General features: G+C 38.0%; 1 protein-coding gene across 3 annotated transcripts in view; it reads left to right on the top strand.

Moving 5' to 3' along the window:
* Syt14 (synaptotagmin 14) overlaps positions 1 to 15,738 on the top strand; it is a 122,171-nt gene that overhangs the window by 87,414 nt on the left and 19,019 nt on the right. For all 3 annotated transcript variants that reach the window (XM_048357683.1, XM_048357682.1, XM_048357681.1), the window contains 2 exons: positions 1,524 to 1,795; positions 4,650 to 5,099. In XM_048357683.1, the coding sequence (XP_048213640.1) occupies positions 1,524 to 1,795; positions 4,650 to 5,099 (722 nt within the window). The remainder of the gene's footprint in view (positions 1 to 1,523; positions 1,796 to 4,649; positions 5,100 to 15,738) is intronic.

The raw sequence follows: 15,738 nt of genomic DNA, 5'->3' as shown, positions 1-15,738 counted from the left end.
TTCTGTAAAGTGTATCTATCTTAGGAAGAAAAGAAGTATATTGAACACTTGAACTCAACTCCTTAACAGTTACAATACAAACTACCTTTTCCAGGGCTTCTCTTGTTAAACACAGTATAACATGAGCAATGTTTAAGTTCACTATTTGATGCGACATTCCAAATTTATTTTATATAGATTAAGCTATTTTAAAATTATATACTAAGCTTTATTGATTCTCCCCCTCCCAACTCTACTCCATCCTTGTTCACATACATGCTTAGTCTCAATCACTGACAGCAATTAGGGAGGTAAAAATTAAAAGGATCAGCCAAGGGCTAATGCCTGTAATCTTAGCTACTCAGGAGGCTGAGATCTGAGGATTGTGGCTCAGAGCCAGCCTGAACAGGAAAGTCCATAAAACTCTTTATTTCAAATTAATCACCAAATAATGAAAATAAAAATCTGGGGCTGGGAATGTGGCTTAGTGGTGAGTGCTTGCCTAGCATGCATGAAGTCCTGGGTTTGATTCCTCAGCACCACAGAAACTGGTGTGTGCTGTGGCTCAAGTGGTAGAGTGCTGGCCTTGAGCCAAAAGAAGCCAGGGACAGTGTTCAGGCTCTGAGTCCCAAGCCCAGGACTGGCATTAAGAAAAACACCAAAAACACGTGGAAGTGAAACTGTAGTTCAAGTGGTAGAACACTAGCCTTGCTCCCAAAAGGACAATACTCAGGCCTTCTGTTCAAGCCCCAGGACCAACACACACACACACACACACACACACACACACACACACACACACACACACACTTAAAAGGATCATTTGAGAGTGAGAAATAATATTCACATTTCTACTGGGAACACCTACTGTAAACCCAGTAGAGCCGAGCTTTAAAAGGAGTGCAGACATGGGCCGGGGGTGGGGGGGGGGGGGCGGTTTCTCTCACAGTAGAGAAGTGACAGTCCAGCCTTCAGTCTGTGCTGAAGGTGGTGAATATCAGGGATTGGGCCTGGTTCCTGGGACACTTCATTTTAGAATTCTAGATTCATGTAGATGTAGAAAACAGTTCTGACCGTGCTATGCTAAATGCTGGGTTAGGTTTAGCCCTGTAACTTAAGACAATAGACAGGTGTTTATGCTTGGTTTTTTTTTTCTTCCAATGCTTTTTAAAAAAATTACTTTGACTAGAGAAGCCACAGATCAGAACAGAAATAAAGTATATATACTGCTATGGTTGGTTTGAGAGAGGAAAATGAAATAAAACAGCAAGTTCAATAAAACTTATTTTAATGGTATTTTACAGAATCTCTCCTAATATATGACTTTTATTTTTCCTGATCTTACCACACAGGAGAGGGGAGGAGAACCAGATTATTTTATTTCTGCACCTGAACTAGGCAAGAAGAAAACTCAGTTAGTAGATCTGACATCCAACTTGCCACAGCATTTTAATTTCCATTTTGAAGTTACGTGTGATTATTGTACAGTGTTCTCCATGTTGAGGCTAATGGGAAACAGTGACCAGATTCTTAATTATTATCAGGAAACTGCATTCAGAGAATGAGAAGAACGCCCCCACTGGATGAATTGCAGCCACCACCCTATCAGGATGACAGTGGTTCTCCCCATCTCTCATGTACACCCTCAGAAATCGGGGACGGTAAATGCGAATTTTCCCACTGCAACAACAGTCCAAGATGCTCCTATAACAAGTGCCCGAGTGAAGGAAGCACAGGTCATGAAATAGAAAGTTATCATAATAAAGGATATGAAGAAGATGTCCCAAGTGACAGCACGGCCGTCCTGAGCCCGGAAGTAAGTAAAAGCACACGGAAGTTTGAAAATGAATGTGATGTGGAGGGCAATAACCCAGTACTGCTCCCCTTGGGAGAAGGACGGGGTCCTCATATACATTTGTGACTAATGGGTGCCATTTCTGTCCGTAATGTAGCTATTATCCAACAAACTTGCCAGGGCTGTCCCAGATAGTTTTTAAGCTCCTCTCCTCCACCAAAGAATGATTAGTAGCTAAAGACAGGTTGCTGTCTTTTTTTTTTTTCTTAAACACTTTGTATACAATGTTCTGAAATTATCTTTTTCATTCATTTTGAGATCACTATTTGTATTTTTTATAATTATTTTATTTTGTATTTTTTAGCATTAAGGGGTACTCATTAATGTTCCAAAGGCCTTTCAAAATATTATTAATTTATGGAAAATGAGAGGGATAAATGCTGATCATTTTACTGATGAAATTTGAATTTATGATATCGTTTAACAGTAGTTAGTTGGTTGAGTAAATTTAAGTGATGTTTTGGAGCAAAAATATAAAAATGACAACAAGTATACCTGCTACCATGTCAAAGTATTGTCATATTCTAAAAAAGAATTTGTTTTAATCTTCTGACAGTGGCAAAAAATGTTAAGGCAATTTAGAAGTTTTCATAAAACATATATTTTTAGGGTTTGCTTTCCATATACATTTTGGATTACAAGTTTTTGCACTCTTGCTCCTGAAAACATTGATTCACACCATACCATGTCTGCATTCTTACTAGGTGAATTTTCTGAGTAGCAGTCAAAAGTACATAATGAAAATAGTTTCTCAATTCAAAGAACAATTAAGGTGCAGATAGAATTGTCTTAATGGAGGAAGTTCTTCCATAATTTTGAAAAGTATTTTTGTATCTTTACTGCTTATCTGATATTTCTAGTATTATAGTAGCTTAAAAATTCTAAATGGATCCCTATCAATATATATTTAATACCTATTTGCATATCAGTGTGTTATGGGTTTCCATGATCAATGTTTCTTTGTGTTCTTTCAGTTAAAAAAATTTGATATCTCTGCATTGTGATTTTGCTGTATAGGTAGCCCCCAAGTTATCAATGGAGCAAGGATTGTAGAATTAACAACAGCAGTTGCTGTAACGAGTTGTGCTGGAAATTTTCCTATGAGCTTTACCTAGTCCATTCACTTAATTCTACCAATCACATTTGTAAGAAGTAGTGTTCCTCTTTTACAAATGAAAAGTGAAGACTCAAAAGCCATTTCCCCAAGTACAAGCACCTCTTAAATAGAACTGTGATTCAAACACCCATGTCTGTCTAACTATAAGAACAAAAGAAAAAAAAAAACATACCACAAAGCAGGCCATCCCAGAGGACCCACAGAGACCAAATTGAAATGCTCAAATCGCATGAAAGAGCATGGACACGCACACGCGTGCACACGTGCATATGTGCGCACACACTTGTGTGTGCTTATACCTGTGTGTGTTCATCTGTTTGGGGTACCCAGAGGCCACATGATTCCACGGCTTGGGCTTTCCATCCAGAACTATAAGTACTCCTCATGCCGTCATAGTCTCTGTAATTTGTCTACCTTTGACCCATTTTCTAAGCTGTCAGCTTAGTTGCTATGTTTGGTGTATCATAAATTCTGCATGTGTCTCACAGTTACTTGTTGACCCACCTCAACGGTCAACTAAATTTTCCCCTTATGTCAGAAGCTGCTAACTTGTTATCTGCATTAGTACTTCTTTAGAGAATTCCTTTCATTCTGTTTGTTTTTGTGTCATTGAATGTATTTAAAGAACATGGCAAATGCACATTTTATAAATATTTAGATGTGAAATTCTGATAGCTTGGGCTAGAATCAAATTCACTCTTTTTTTTTTCTAGTTTATTTTGCATCCCTGTAATCAACAGTATGCATCAAATAGAAATTTTGTGTTTTTCTTGGTTTAATCCAGGCTGTTACTACCATACAGCCTATCCATATACAGGATTCAACTGATAGACAAGAAAGGGTTCAGAAGAACTCATACAAGGAGTCCATAACTCTGTTGATGGCCTCTTACTGACTAATGGTTTCAGAAAACTTTGATCCAAACGCTTTGAAAGAGAAAGGATTGTTTTCTTTCTACCTTTTTGAAGAATGATAGAACTCCCAATATATTCTAGATAGACTGGCATGAATTTGAGACAATTGCAGGGAGAAAGTGGGCACAGTTTCTATCTTTCTTCAATTTTTGAAATTAGAATTGGAATATAATATCTTGTTTTTGAATTCTGGCTAAAAATTGAAGTGAATATGGTCTAGGGTCTGGAGAAAAATACTTGGCTGCAGAAATATTTGAGGGCCTTTGTGATTATAGTTTCATGTTTTATATTCCATTGATTTAAGTTGAAATAAATTTGTGTTTTTAGAGGTGTACATTTTAGAACAAGCACTGAAAATGGAATCCAAGTTCTCTCTGCCATTATATTTCATATCTCACCTAAGGTTGGGTTGCCAGTTGTATGTAATGTTTATGTCTCAAGTAAAACTTGGTGGTCTTCTACTACGAGAGCAGATATACATTAAGATATATTTTTATTTACCACTTATAAAAACATATTTAATGTCCTCAAAATTATGATAGGGAACATCACATTCTAAGTGTGTCTTTATTATACTAGGAGTTTAGTTTAACTTACTGCTGACACTAATCTGGCCCTTCAGGGTAGTTTTTCATTGTAGCCGACTGCTAATTATTATACTTTCCATGTGATAGCAAAGGGAAATTGTTTTCATATCAAACACTAAAGAAATATCAGTCATTTGTTTACATGGGAGATTCAATAATAGAGTTAAAGACTGAAAACATTTATTTGCTTCTTTTAGGACATGTCAGCTCAAGGATCCTCTTCCCAGCTTCCTAAGCCTTTTGATCCTGAGCCAGAAGCTAAATATGGCACACTGGATGTGACTTTTGACTATGACTCACAAGAACAGAAGCTTCTGGTAACAGTGACAGGTGTCACAGACATCCCAACATATAACAGGACAGGTGGCAACTCATGGCAAGTACACCTTGTTCTTCTACCTATAAAGAAACAGAGAGCAAAAACCAGCATCCAGAGAGGACCATGCCCTGTCTTCACAGAAACATTCAAATTCAATCATGTTGAATCTGAGATGATTGGAAATTATGCAGTTCGGTTTAGACTGTATGGTGTACATCGCATGAAAAAGGAAAAGATTGTGGGGGAAAAGATTTTTTATTTAACCAAATTGAATCTTCAAGGGAAAATGTCATTACCTGTAATACTGGAACCTTCTTGCAATCATTCTGTGAGTATCTCATTAAATGACCTGGATACAGTTTATGTTCATGGTGTATATTACGCACAATGAAAAAATAACCTATAATCAACCCAACAACTTTATATTACTTCCAAAGTGAACATATCTTTACAAAAATTTTAATCCTTGAATAGGTAGGTAATTTTTTCTATAAAAGCTACCCTTGAAGATGGTACATGATTTTTTATTTTATTTTATTCTTCATACAGAGTTCCAGTCCAATATTTTACATGTCTGTCCCTTTGTTGACCATGTGCTAAGTAGTTGGCTGTTATATCACCTAAACTCCTTATAGAACCTATTGTTTTCTTTTGGGTCACAACTAGGTTATATGAGCTGAGGTTACATAGCTCAAGTGATAGAGCACATGCCTAGAAATTGTGAGGCACGGAGTTCATTTCCATAGAGAAAAACAAAGCACAAGCACCTATCTTATTTTCTGTATTGCAGAAATTATTTTGTGTGACTGACTGTGTACTGCTGCCTAGATCATGATTGGTTACCTTTCACTACCATGAAATCAGTTAGAAGAATTAAAACCTGACATTATTATACTTTCTATCCTTCCTCCCTCAGGTTGAGACGATCCTCTTGCTTCTACAACAGTGTTTATATCTGAATAAGCATAGTGATCTTTTGCTCTTGGAAAATGCTTTCTCAAGAATAAACTACTCATACTGGTAACAAAAAAGAAAACAAATCATTAACTTATAACTTTAAATGAAAAAAAAAGAATCACAGTAAACACACATACACACCATTATGAAACTTTTGAAAAGCCAAAAAATGAAGAGAAAAATCCTGAAAGCCATAAAGAAAAAGATACATTAAATGCAGAGAGCCACAATATGAGCTCACAACATGGAATTCCAGCTACTCAGGAGACTAAGATCTGAGGATCATGGTTTAGAGCCAGCCAAGGTAGAATAATCTGTGAGACTCTTATCTCCATTTCAGTAGCAGAGCCTGAACTAGAGATGTGGCTCAAATGGCAGAGCTCCAGTCATGAGTGAAAAAGCTGAGAGCTTGAGGTCCTGAGTTCAAGACTCAGTACTGGTACACAGACCAAAAAAATAACCAGAACCAAAAAAGGATAGTATCATGTCTCAGGCTACCTGGGGAAGCATGAAGCTGAGTTCAAAACCCCAGTACCATCAATATCAATGAGTACAGAAATAAAAAATAAATGTAAGAATAAAGACATTTCTTTACATTCCTAATTTTTTGAGACTTAAAAGATTTTAAAAAATAGATGATGTTTATCTACTGAAATGATTAGATGACTTTCTCTTTTTTTAAGTTAATGAGGTCAAGTACACTGACTTTTTAAATTTTATTTTTATTGGCACATAATAATTATACCTATATGTGGAGTACAATATGATATTTTGTTACGTTTTGTAAGTGATCAGTTGGTCTATTCAGCATAAACGGATAGATTTTAAATAATAAACTATTCTTGCATTCTAGAATAAAAAAGAAAAAGGAAATGTTTTCTATATTGATGCAGAGAAATTTCAAATACCATAGCTGTTTGGTTGATCTTTTCTCTTCTTTGCATTTTTCTCCAACTTACTTGTACTATAAAATCTCAGCACACCACAATTGTGAGGTTAACTTTCATAATTTTATGACTCACAAGTCTGATCATGAAAATATAGTATTAATAGTGCATGTGTATTTTCTAGCCAGGTGTGATTGCTCACACCTATAATCCTAGTATCACAAAAGTTGACGCCAGAGTGGGCTACATAGTCAGTTCAAGTCTAGCTTAGGAAACTTAGTGAAACTTTGTCTCAAATAAAATGAAGAAAGGGCTGGGGATCTATGAGACTCTGAGTTCAAACCATGGTATAAAACAGTATAAACATACCAGGCACTGGTGGCTCACACCTGTAATACTAGCTACTCAGGAGGTTGAGATCTAAAGGTAGAGGTTCAAAGCCAGACTGAGCAGGAAAGTCCATGGGACTCATCTCCAATTATACATCAAAAAAGCCAGAAGAAGAACTCTAGCTCAAGTGGTAGCCTTGAGCAAAAAAGCTCAGTAACAGCACCCAGACCCTAAATTCCAGCCCTAGTACCAGCATAAAAAAAAAGTATTTGTATATACATTTACATATATATGTATGTAATACATATGTGCATATGTATATATACATATACATATATATGCATGTTTGTGTGTTATATGTGTATATGTATGCAAATGCACATAGTATATGTATATATTATATACATACCTATATATATATTTTCTGCAGATGCTATAGTGTTAAATGTTTACTTTGCTTAAGTTTTAATAGTAACTGCATGGAGAAATCTCATTATTATACTTTATTTGACTGGGGTTTTCTCTCATTTTATAAAATATATATGTAAGAAATACATTACTTCAAAAACTAGGTATCTGCATGTTTTAACATGTTTTCTTGTGTTTTTTTTAAAAAGTAACTACTTATTGTTGTTGTAAGAATATTAGCCTTTTATCATGGGAAAGTCTGAATCAAGCCAAAGAATATAGAAATTACATATGATATATATTTATACTTTTATATTCATGGATAATAATAGAAAAAATGAATTATATATAAAAAAATTTAGCTGTACAGGGACTTATTGGTGAGTAGCATTGAGAGAAAGTCAGTATCACCAAAATGACTTTCAGACAACTAAACAATGTGTTCTGCTGAAAGTGGCTAAAATTTAACTTTAAGATAAAGATATAGTTTGAGTTATACCTCTCTTGCTCATTGGATGTCAGAAAATATACTAAGACTTAAAAACTGAGTTCTTTTTACTAAATAGGTTATGTAAATTTGGTAAACTATTTTGGAAATGGATTTCTCAGTGAAATGAGAGTATTAGGCCATCTCTATTACTGTATGACTCCACTAATATATATTGGGAAAGAAGTTAAGTAATAACAGACATGGGTGAATTTTGAATGAGTTTACATGCCCAATATATCACATTTTGTGGTGACTGTGTATTGTGTTCTCACTCTCTTAAACCTTATCAAAATTTCTTACCTCAGCTAATGCTTTCTACTTCCTAAAAATAAACTACAAAATTAGCATTCCCTATCTTCTTAGTAGGTACAGCATGAGCTTCATGGCCTAGACCATACCACTCCTGTTTGTTTTCAGGAAACCTGGATGTAAACTGAGCAAGCAAGCAGACATTGTGCTCAAGTTGTGCTTGAAGTTGAGGGTGAAGGGACTCTGGAGGTCAGAGTGCAGGATGATATTGGCATTGGGCTAGTAACAGTTGAAGTAAAGTCTATGGCACATCAGAATCTTGTGTTCTGCAGTGTGATTTTACACCTGATTCTTGAGAAGTTGAGCCATTAACCAGGTTGTCTACTTCTCTCTATTCCTCTGATTTTATGTTACAGTTAATTTCCAGTATTTTCAAATAAGAATGCTGAAGTAAGCATTTTGATTAGTTTAATCATTCAGCAACTGATTGTTTTAGTTATTCCTTACTCCATACTTAATAGCTGGGATGTTGTCAGATAGGAGTCCGGCTATTATACATCTCTCTCATAATCAGACTTTTCTCATATAACTTGACTTACTCCATGTGGCACTCAATTTAATATTAGTCTCCATTTAACAACAATAACAAAGCCAGAAGTGGAAGTATACGGTTCAAGTGTTAGAGCATCATCTTTGAGCAAAAAAGCTAAGGGAAAGCAAGAGAACCTGAGTTCAACCTCTTCTACCAGCCCGGGGGGCCGGGGAAGAGAATGGGGGTGAGAACAGGTGAACAGTATGTCAAAACAGAAAGGTAAATCCTCAGTTTACCTGTATAGAAGCCCTTCTTTCTCCAAGAACACTTCTTCTGTCTCCTGATTGTTCCTTGTTTTATAATCCCTCGGGTTGTGGCTCAGTCTCTCTGGCTGCCTGGCTGCAGGCTGCTTACAAAGAGGTAATATAGACTGAGAAAATTAGGGAACAGTTTATAGCTCCAGCCCAAGTACTCTGGGGTAAAGGAGAAGCTGATGCCTTTAACACCAGGGAAGCTGATAAGTCTTCCAAACAGACAGGCAGACCTGGCTGTGGGACAAATCCACACCATCTTCCAGCATGGGGTTTGGTAACAGTGTCATCCCCAGTGTGACAAGCCAGCATTGGAGAAGAAAAGCTTTCGCCCTAGATCGCAGAGAGCTATGGCAAGGTTCCGTGACTCCTTCTCTAGACTAAAGTACTCAGGGAATCAGGTTACTTTGCTACCTTTAAGCAGCCTGCAGGCAGGTCACAGGACTAGACAAAACCTTGGGCTTGGAAACCAGGGAATAAATGGTGCTCAGTGACTTCAGGTATGCATGCCTCAGGACTGCCACTGGAGGTATGCCTAGTCAAGGAGAGTCTTGGTTCTTGTTCAGTTGCCAGGGGCCCCACACCAACTCCTACAAGCAGCTTCATACTGGAAGACTATTTCAGGGAGAAAAAAAAGTTGTATACTCCTGTGGTAGAGAGCTCTGATTGCAGAGTGAAATGTTTACAATCGTCGTTTAGATACAGCCTGCAGCCAGGCAGGCTTTCAGACTGAGCTATAACTGAGGGGCTTAGAAATCAAGGAACAATGAGTTATCAGGGAGTTCTGTGACACCAGCCAGTGTCTACACTGCTCCCAGACATAGAGAGGGGGAGTCTTGACTCTGGCTCCAAGGTCAGCAGCCCTGACCTGACGAGTGAGCTTCATGCCTGAGAACTGTTTCAGAAAATAAAGCATCTCACCTCTGCTGGTTGAGAGCTCAGATGACAGTGTTTAGCTTATTATGAGTTCTCACAAGCAGCTTGCAACCAGGCAGGCTTTGAACAGAGCCACAGTGTGTAGGCTTAGAGGTTGGAGAACAGTCAGTGAGCAGAGATTTCTGGCATACCCAGTCATGGTGTTTGGGTGGAAGACTATCACCAGAGGCCAATGTGAAAACAGAAAGGTTTGACTCAGGCAAGGTGAAGGCTTCTGGCAAGAGCTAGGGAAGCAACTAAAGAAGGCTCAGCAGTTGGCAAAGCCATCCTGCAAGCAGCTTCATTGCCTGAAGTACATATCAGAAAACAGCACTTACTCCTGCTGGTGGAGAGCTCAAATCATAGGGCTGCCCAGTGATCAGTCTATATTACCTCCTTGTAATCACCCTGCCACCAGGCAGACCTAAAGACTGAGCCACACCTTGAGGGCCTAGAAAGTAAGGAACAAGCCAGAGACAGAAATAAGAAGTGTCCTTGGAGATAGAAGGGAATCTAAGGATTCAGCAATAGGAGCTCATGCAGTAGAGGGCCTGGCTGTCAGTGAGATCTGGTACCTGAGGATCACTGCAGGAATAGAACTGTGCTAGTGGCTGACAGTGAGTGTTCAGCATCTAGGAGCTATCTAATGTTTTTGAGGTCTTGCTGCCAGGTGAGACTTAGCACTTTGAGTACAGGAGTACTGGAGAGCAACCAATACCCTCCAGCTTTAGCCTTCCCACAGGTAACAAGCTGCTGAGTGGAATCTGAAAGAACTGAGACCTGCCAGCAAAGCACTTGAGTCCCTCAGTTTCCTACTATCAGTACAGAACTCATTCAGTTCTCTATAAGGAATATTAGAGGAATACCCCATGTGTAGTGCATGTACTGCCCCAGGGGCACAAACAGGGAAACCTGTTCAGCAATGGGAGCTTGACTCATGGATTGTGTGGGTAATAGTGGCTTCTAATACACAAAGGGGGAAAGCAACACAGAAGTAGATGACTGACTCTTTACTGGTAAACTTACACCCAAATCACATATAATACCAAGCACAAGAAAATATGAGAAATCCCAGCTAGTTCTCATCTGAGTGGTGCTGGGAGGGTCCAGGCCTGCTTCCTTGAAGTTGTAGACAAAAGCTTGACTATTGAGCTGTCTCCCAGTCCAGTGCAGAGAAACTGCACTACACCCTTCCACTACACAGCCCTACTTGAAATTTATGAATACTTCAACTTCTACATTAAAATATCCCACCAAGAAATTGGCCTTATGCATAAATCTCAATACAGGAACAAAAGAAATACGAAAAACCAAAGCAATACAAAACCTCCAAAGGTCAACAACACCACAGTAATAGACACTAAGGATAATAAAGGAAAACCCCCTCAAAAGCATACAAATGATTAACAGCTATGTGCACTGGTAGCTCATGCCTGCAATCCTAGCTATTCAGGAGGCTGAAATCTGAAGATCACAGTTCAAAGCCAGCCCAGGCAGGAAACTGTGTGACTCTTATCCCATTTAACCACCAAAACAAAGTTGGAAGTGGAGCTGCAGCCTAAGTGATAGAGGGCTAGCCTTGGGCAAAAGAGCTAAGAGAGAATGCCCTGGCTCTGAGTTCAAGCCCCAGTACTGGTAGACAGAAAAATAATGAAAATGAATGAGGACATGTATAAAAAGCTGAAGGAACCCCAAGAGGATACAAATAGCTGAATAATGTAAGAAAAACAATACAGAAAATGAAATAGAAATTCACTGATAATAGAAATCCTTAAAAAATAATCAAATCAAGGGGCTGGGGATATGGCCCAGTGGCAAGAATGCCTGCTTCATATACATGAGGCCCTGGGTTTGATTCCCCAGCACCACATATACAGAAAATGGCCAGAAGTGGCGCGGTGGCTCAAGTGGCAGAGTGCTAGCCTTGAGCAAAAAGAAGCCAGGGACAGTGTTCAGGCCCTGAGTCCAAGCCCAGGACTGTCCAAAAAAATAATAATAATAATAATAATCAAATCAAATGAAATTTTAGAACTGAAAAGCCTACCAAGTCAAATTAAAAAAAAACTTTGAAAAGTCTCTGTAGTAGACAGCATCACATTTAAGATAGGATACCAGGGCTTGAGGACAATAAAATAAGTACATGTGAAAATAAAGGATACATTAAGAAACCAAACTTAAGCATCATGGGCATAGAAGAAGGAATAATGAGGTGCAATTAAAAAGATAGGAAACATATTCAATAAAAGAATAAGAGAAGTTTTCTCTAGTCTTGGAAAAGAAACAGCAGCCATCCAGCTCTAGGGGGCTTTTAGAACATCCAACAGAGCAGGCCAGAAAAATCCCAGTCCAGTGGGTTGTGAGGGATGGAGGAGAATGATAAAAGGGATGATATTGATCAAGATGCATTCTACCTATAAACTGATTTATTGAATGATATCCCCTCTGTACGTACAAAACTACTTAAAGATAGCAAAGATACAAGTTAGACCATGAAATAAAGTTTTAAAACACTTGGCTTTAAATTTTTTTTAAAGAATCAAGTCAAGATATATCAGTTAAAACATCGAATGTACCAAACAAGGAAACATTACTGAACGCTTCAAGGAGAAAGTACCAGGTAACAAACAGTGGCAAGCCCATCAAAACAGCAGCAGGTTTCTCACTAGAAACTATAAAAGAAAGGACATGGAATTAGGTATTTCAAACACTGAAAGCAAACAACTACCAATTTAGGTTAATCTACCTAGCAAAACTATCATTCATAATTGAGAGACAAATAAAGTGTTCCATGACTTTTTTTTTAAAAAGCAACTTATGACCACTAAACCAGCCCTTGAGAAGTGATTTGAAGGAATTCTACATACAGAAAAAAGGACACAGATAACCATGAAAACAAGGGAGAAAGAAACATCTTATCAGATGAGTAGATAAGCAAATGAAGAACAGGAGGATACAAAACACTACAAAAACAAAAAAATAGAAGGAACTTTTGCATACTTTTCAACAATAGCCCTGAATTTCAGTAGCCTTGATTCTCTGATATGAAAATACATAATGGTAATGTGCATTCAAATGCAAACCCCAATTTTTCATGGAATACAAGAAATGCTTCCTGACAAAAACAAACCTTGCTTTAGAGTGAAAAGGTTTACCAAGTAAATAGACCCTGGAATCAGGCAGGAGTAATTGTACTCATATCTGATCAAGTAGAGTTCAAACCAAAATTAGAAGAGACAATGTTACTCTCTGTTAATAAAGGGAATAATCTATCAAGGGGAAATAGCGATTGTTAACAAATACACAAATTGTGTTGGCACACCCAACTTCATGTGTGATGAAGCTGGATTTAAAATCCTAGCATAATGGTAGTGGGAGAGCTCAGTACCACAATCTCACCAACAGATACGTCATGCATGCAGAAATATCAGCAAAGGAATCTCGGAAGTAAATGGCACCATCATTTGGACTCTCCAAGAGTTGCACAATATACATTCTGTGCACTCCAGGGAACTTACACAAAGTAGCGTATATTTTAGGACCTAAAGCAGGTATCTGCAAATATAAGGAGAATTGGAATAATCCCCTTTGTTTTATACAACCAAAATGGAATAAAACTAGAAGTCAGCAAAAGAAATCACAAAATATATTTAAACATATGGAGATTGGGCAACACACTTTGCTGAATAAGTGGGTCATTGAAGACAAAAGGGGAGAAATCCAGAAATTCTAGAATCTATTGAAAATGAAAACAGAAACTACCAAATCTTTGGGGGTCCAGTGAAAGTGGTGTTACATTTAAACCATGAATACTTACATAAAAAAAAGAACTAAAAGAACTACCTCTGAATAAGTACCCTAATGATGCACGTCAAGTTCCTACAAAAACAAGTACATGCCACACCCAAAGTTGTCAGACAGAAGGAAATAATAAAGACCAGAACAGAAATGGATGAATCAGAGAATGAAGAAACCATACAAAGAATGAATGAAATGACAAGTTGATTCATTGAAAAGACTGATAAACCCTTAGCCAGATGCAAAAATCCTGTAGGGGACATTTCAGGTCCAAACCACAAGAGGGGGTATCATTATTTACACCCATTTTGCAGGTGACAAAAACATACTGAAGTAACTTTAACTGTTTAACAATGTCACTGTTTAAGTGATTAGACAATCAAAAAATATTCCCAACCTTTTCTAAATTCTTTCCCATACAGAGGAGGACTACATTTTTTTATCCCCCCTCCCCCAAGTTCTGGATACTAATCAGATTCTGCCAATTAAATATGTTTGTGCATGATTTGCAAGATAGAGAAGGGGCAGAGGGCATCTTTTAACTGCGTCAGGCAGCCAAGTTCAGGTTAAGATCATTTCCACCCAGCAACATTCTAATAGCTAGTTTTCAGGTTCCTGAACGCTAAGAGGCCACTGGCAGTGGTGTGGCAGGCCATGGCTTGCTGATTCTTTGATTGAGCTAAGCTAGTATTTTGTAACTCATTTCTCTGTCTAGGCATGCAAATGGCAACTTTTGCTTCCTGCAGGACTGGCCAATATCCAGGTGCTCTACCTGCTCTTCTGACAACTTTGTAAGCTCTTTGTGTCTTTCTTCCTGAATACAGGAAGTGGTGTGTTTTTCCTTCACCAGACCCTTTCTGATGCAGTTCACAATAAAATAAGGCTTAGTTTTGACTTCAGAGTAAGAGCTCTAAGATTTTCCACATAGTAGCCCTCTAAATGGGTAACATGCCTATTGCAGAAGCAATCACTGTGACTGCAGGGGGTGCTGTACTGATGAGCCCATGAGCTAGGCAGTTTGATCTTCCAAATCACATTCGATGGGAGTTAGACATTTTAAATTTTGTTTTAGGCAGTTGATGCTATACTAAGATTCCATCTGTTGTTAATAGGGTTTGATTCTAGTTAAAAGGGTGGTCTTTTTTTTTTTAAGTATTGTTTCTGAGAATAGTTTCATTAGTGGAATGAGGTAAAAAGTAGTAGCCATTTACCTTCTTCAACTTGAATGGGGCTTCCAGGTGCTGGGTGCAGCATTGGATACATATGAACTCACTTACCCTCGGAGATCAGTGCTAGTACCCTCCACTTACAATTGAAGGCTGTAGGAAGGTAAACTGAATATGCAGGAAGTGTCTTGAGTTGAGATTTAAATCACCTGTCTGTACAGTCTGTGCTTTTAGCCATTCCTAAGTTCTTATTACATCTTATGATAATTTTGACCTAAAGGGTCTCAGTTTCTTACTTGAGAGTAGTTGAATTTGCCTAGGAACGTGGCTAGAACCCAGTCTAATGTATGAACATGTCCTTATGCTCCTGTTTGGCATTTTTTTTGTGGGGGGGGAAGGAGGCAGTGGATAGTCTGTTTATGTGATTGCTTGTTTGTTTGAATCAGGGTCTTACTCTGTAGTCCAGATAAGCCTTGAATTTGTAATCCTTCTGGCTCAGCTTTCTGGGTGCTGGGATTACCAGCATGCATCCTCCTTGCCTCAGTTTCCTGAGTGCTGGAATTGCAGACACATGCCATCTTGCCTAGACTCTCTCACCATTCCAAAAGAGAATCTCTCAGCACTCCAAAAATGTCAAGATCATTATTTTATTCCCTAAACACAATGGAAAATAGACTAAATAGACATGAAGTGAAAAGTAACAGTAGTGCCTTTTTATTCATCAGGGCAGGTATACTGCTCAAAATACATTTTAACTAAAATAATATGGAAAAAAGTGTGATACAGGTAGTCCCAAACTAACGAATTCTTGATGTTCCTGTGTTCATTTATAAGTCAAAAGTACAAGGTAACACTATTGGAAGGAAGTGATGGTTGGATCCTTAGGAGAAGAAACAACTAATACGATGCTTATTTAAATTTTAGTAA

The sequence above is a fragment of the Perognathus longimembris genome, chromosome 11 (genome assembly GCF_023159225.1).
Source record: "Perognathus longimembris pacificus isolate PPM17 chromosome 11, ASM2315922v1, whole genome shotgun sequence".
Classification (NCBI taxonomy): domain Eukaryota; kingdom Metazoa; phylum Chordata; class Mammalia; order Rodentia; family Heteromyidae; genus Perognathus; species Perognathus longimembris.
Note: the sequence above shows the minus strand (reverse complement) of the source record. Positions and strands in the feature narration are given on the sequence as shown.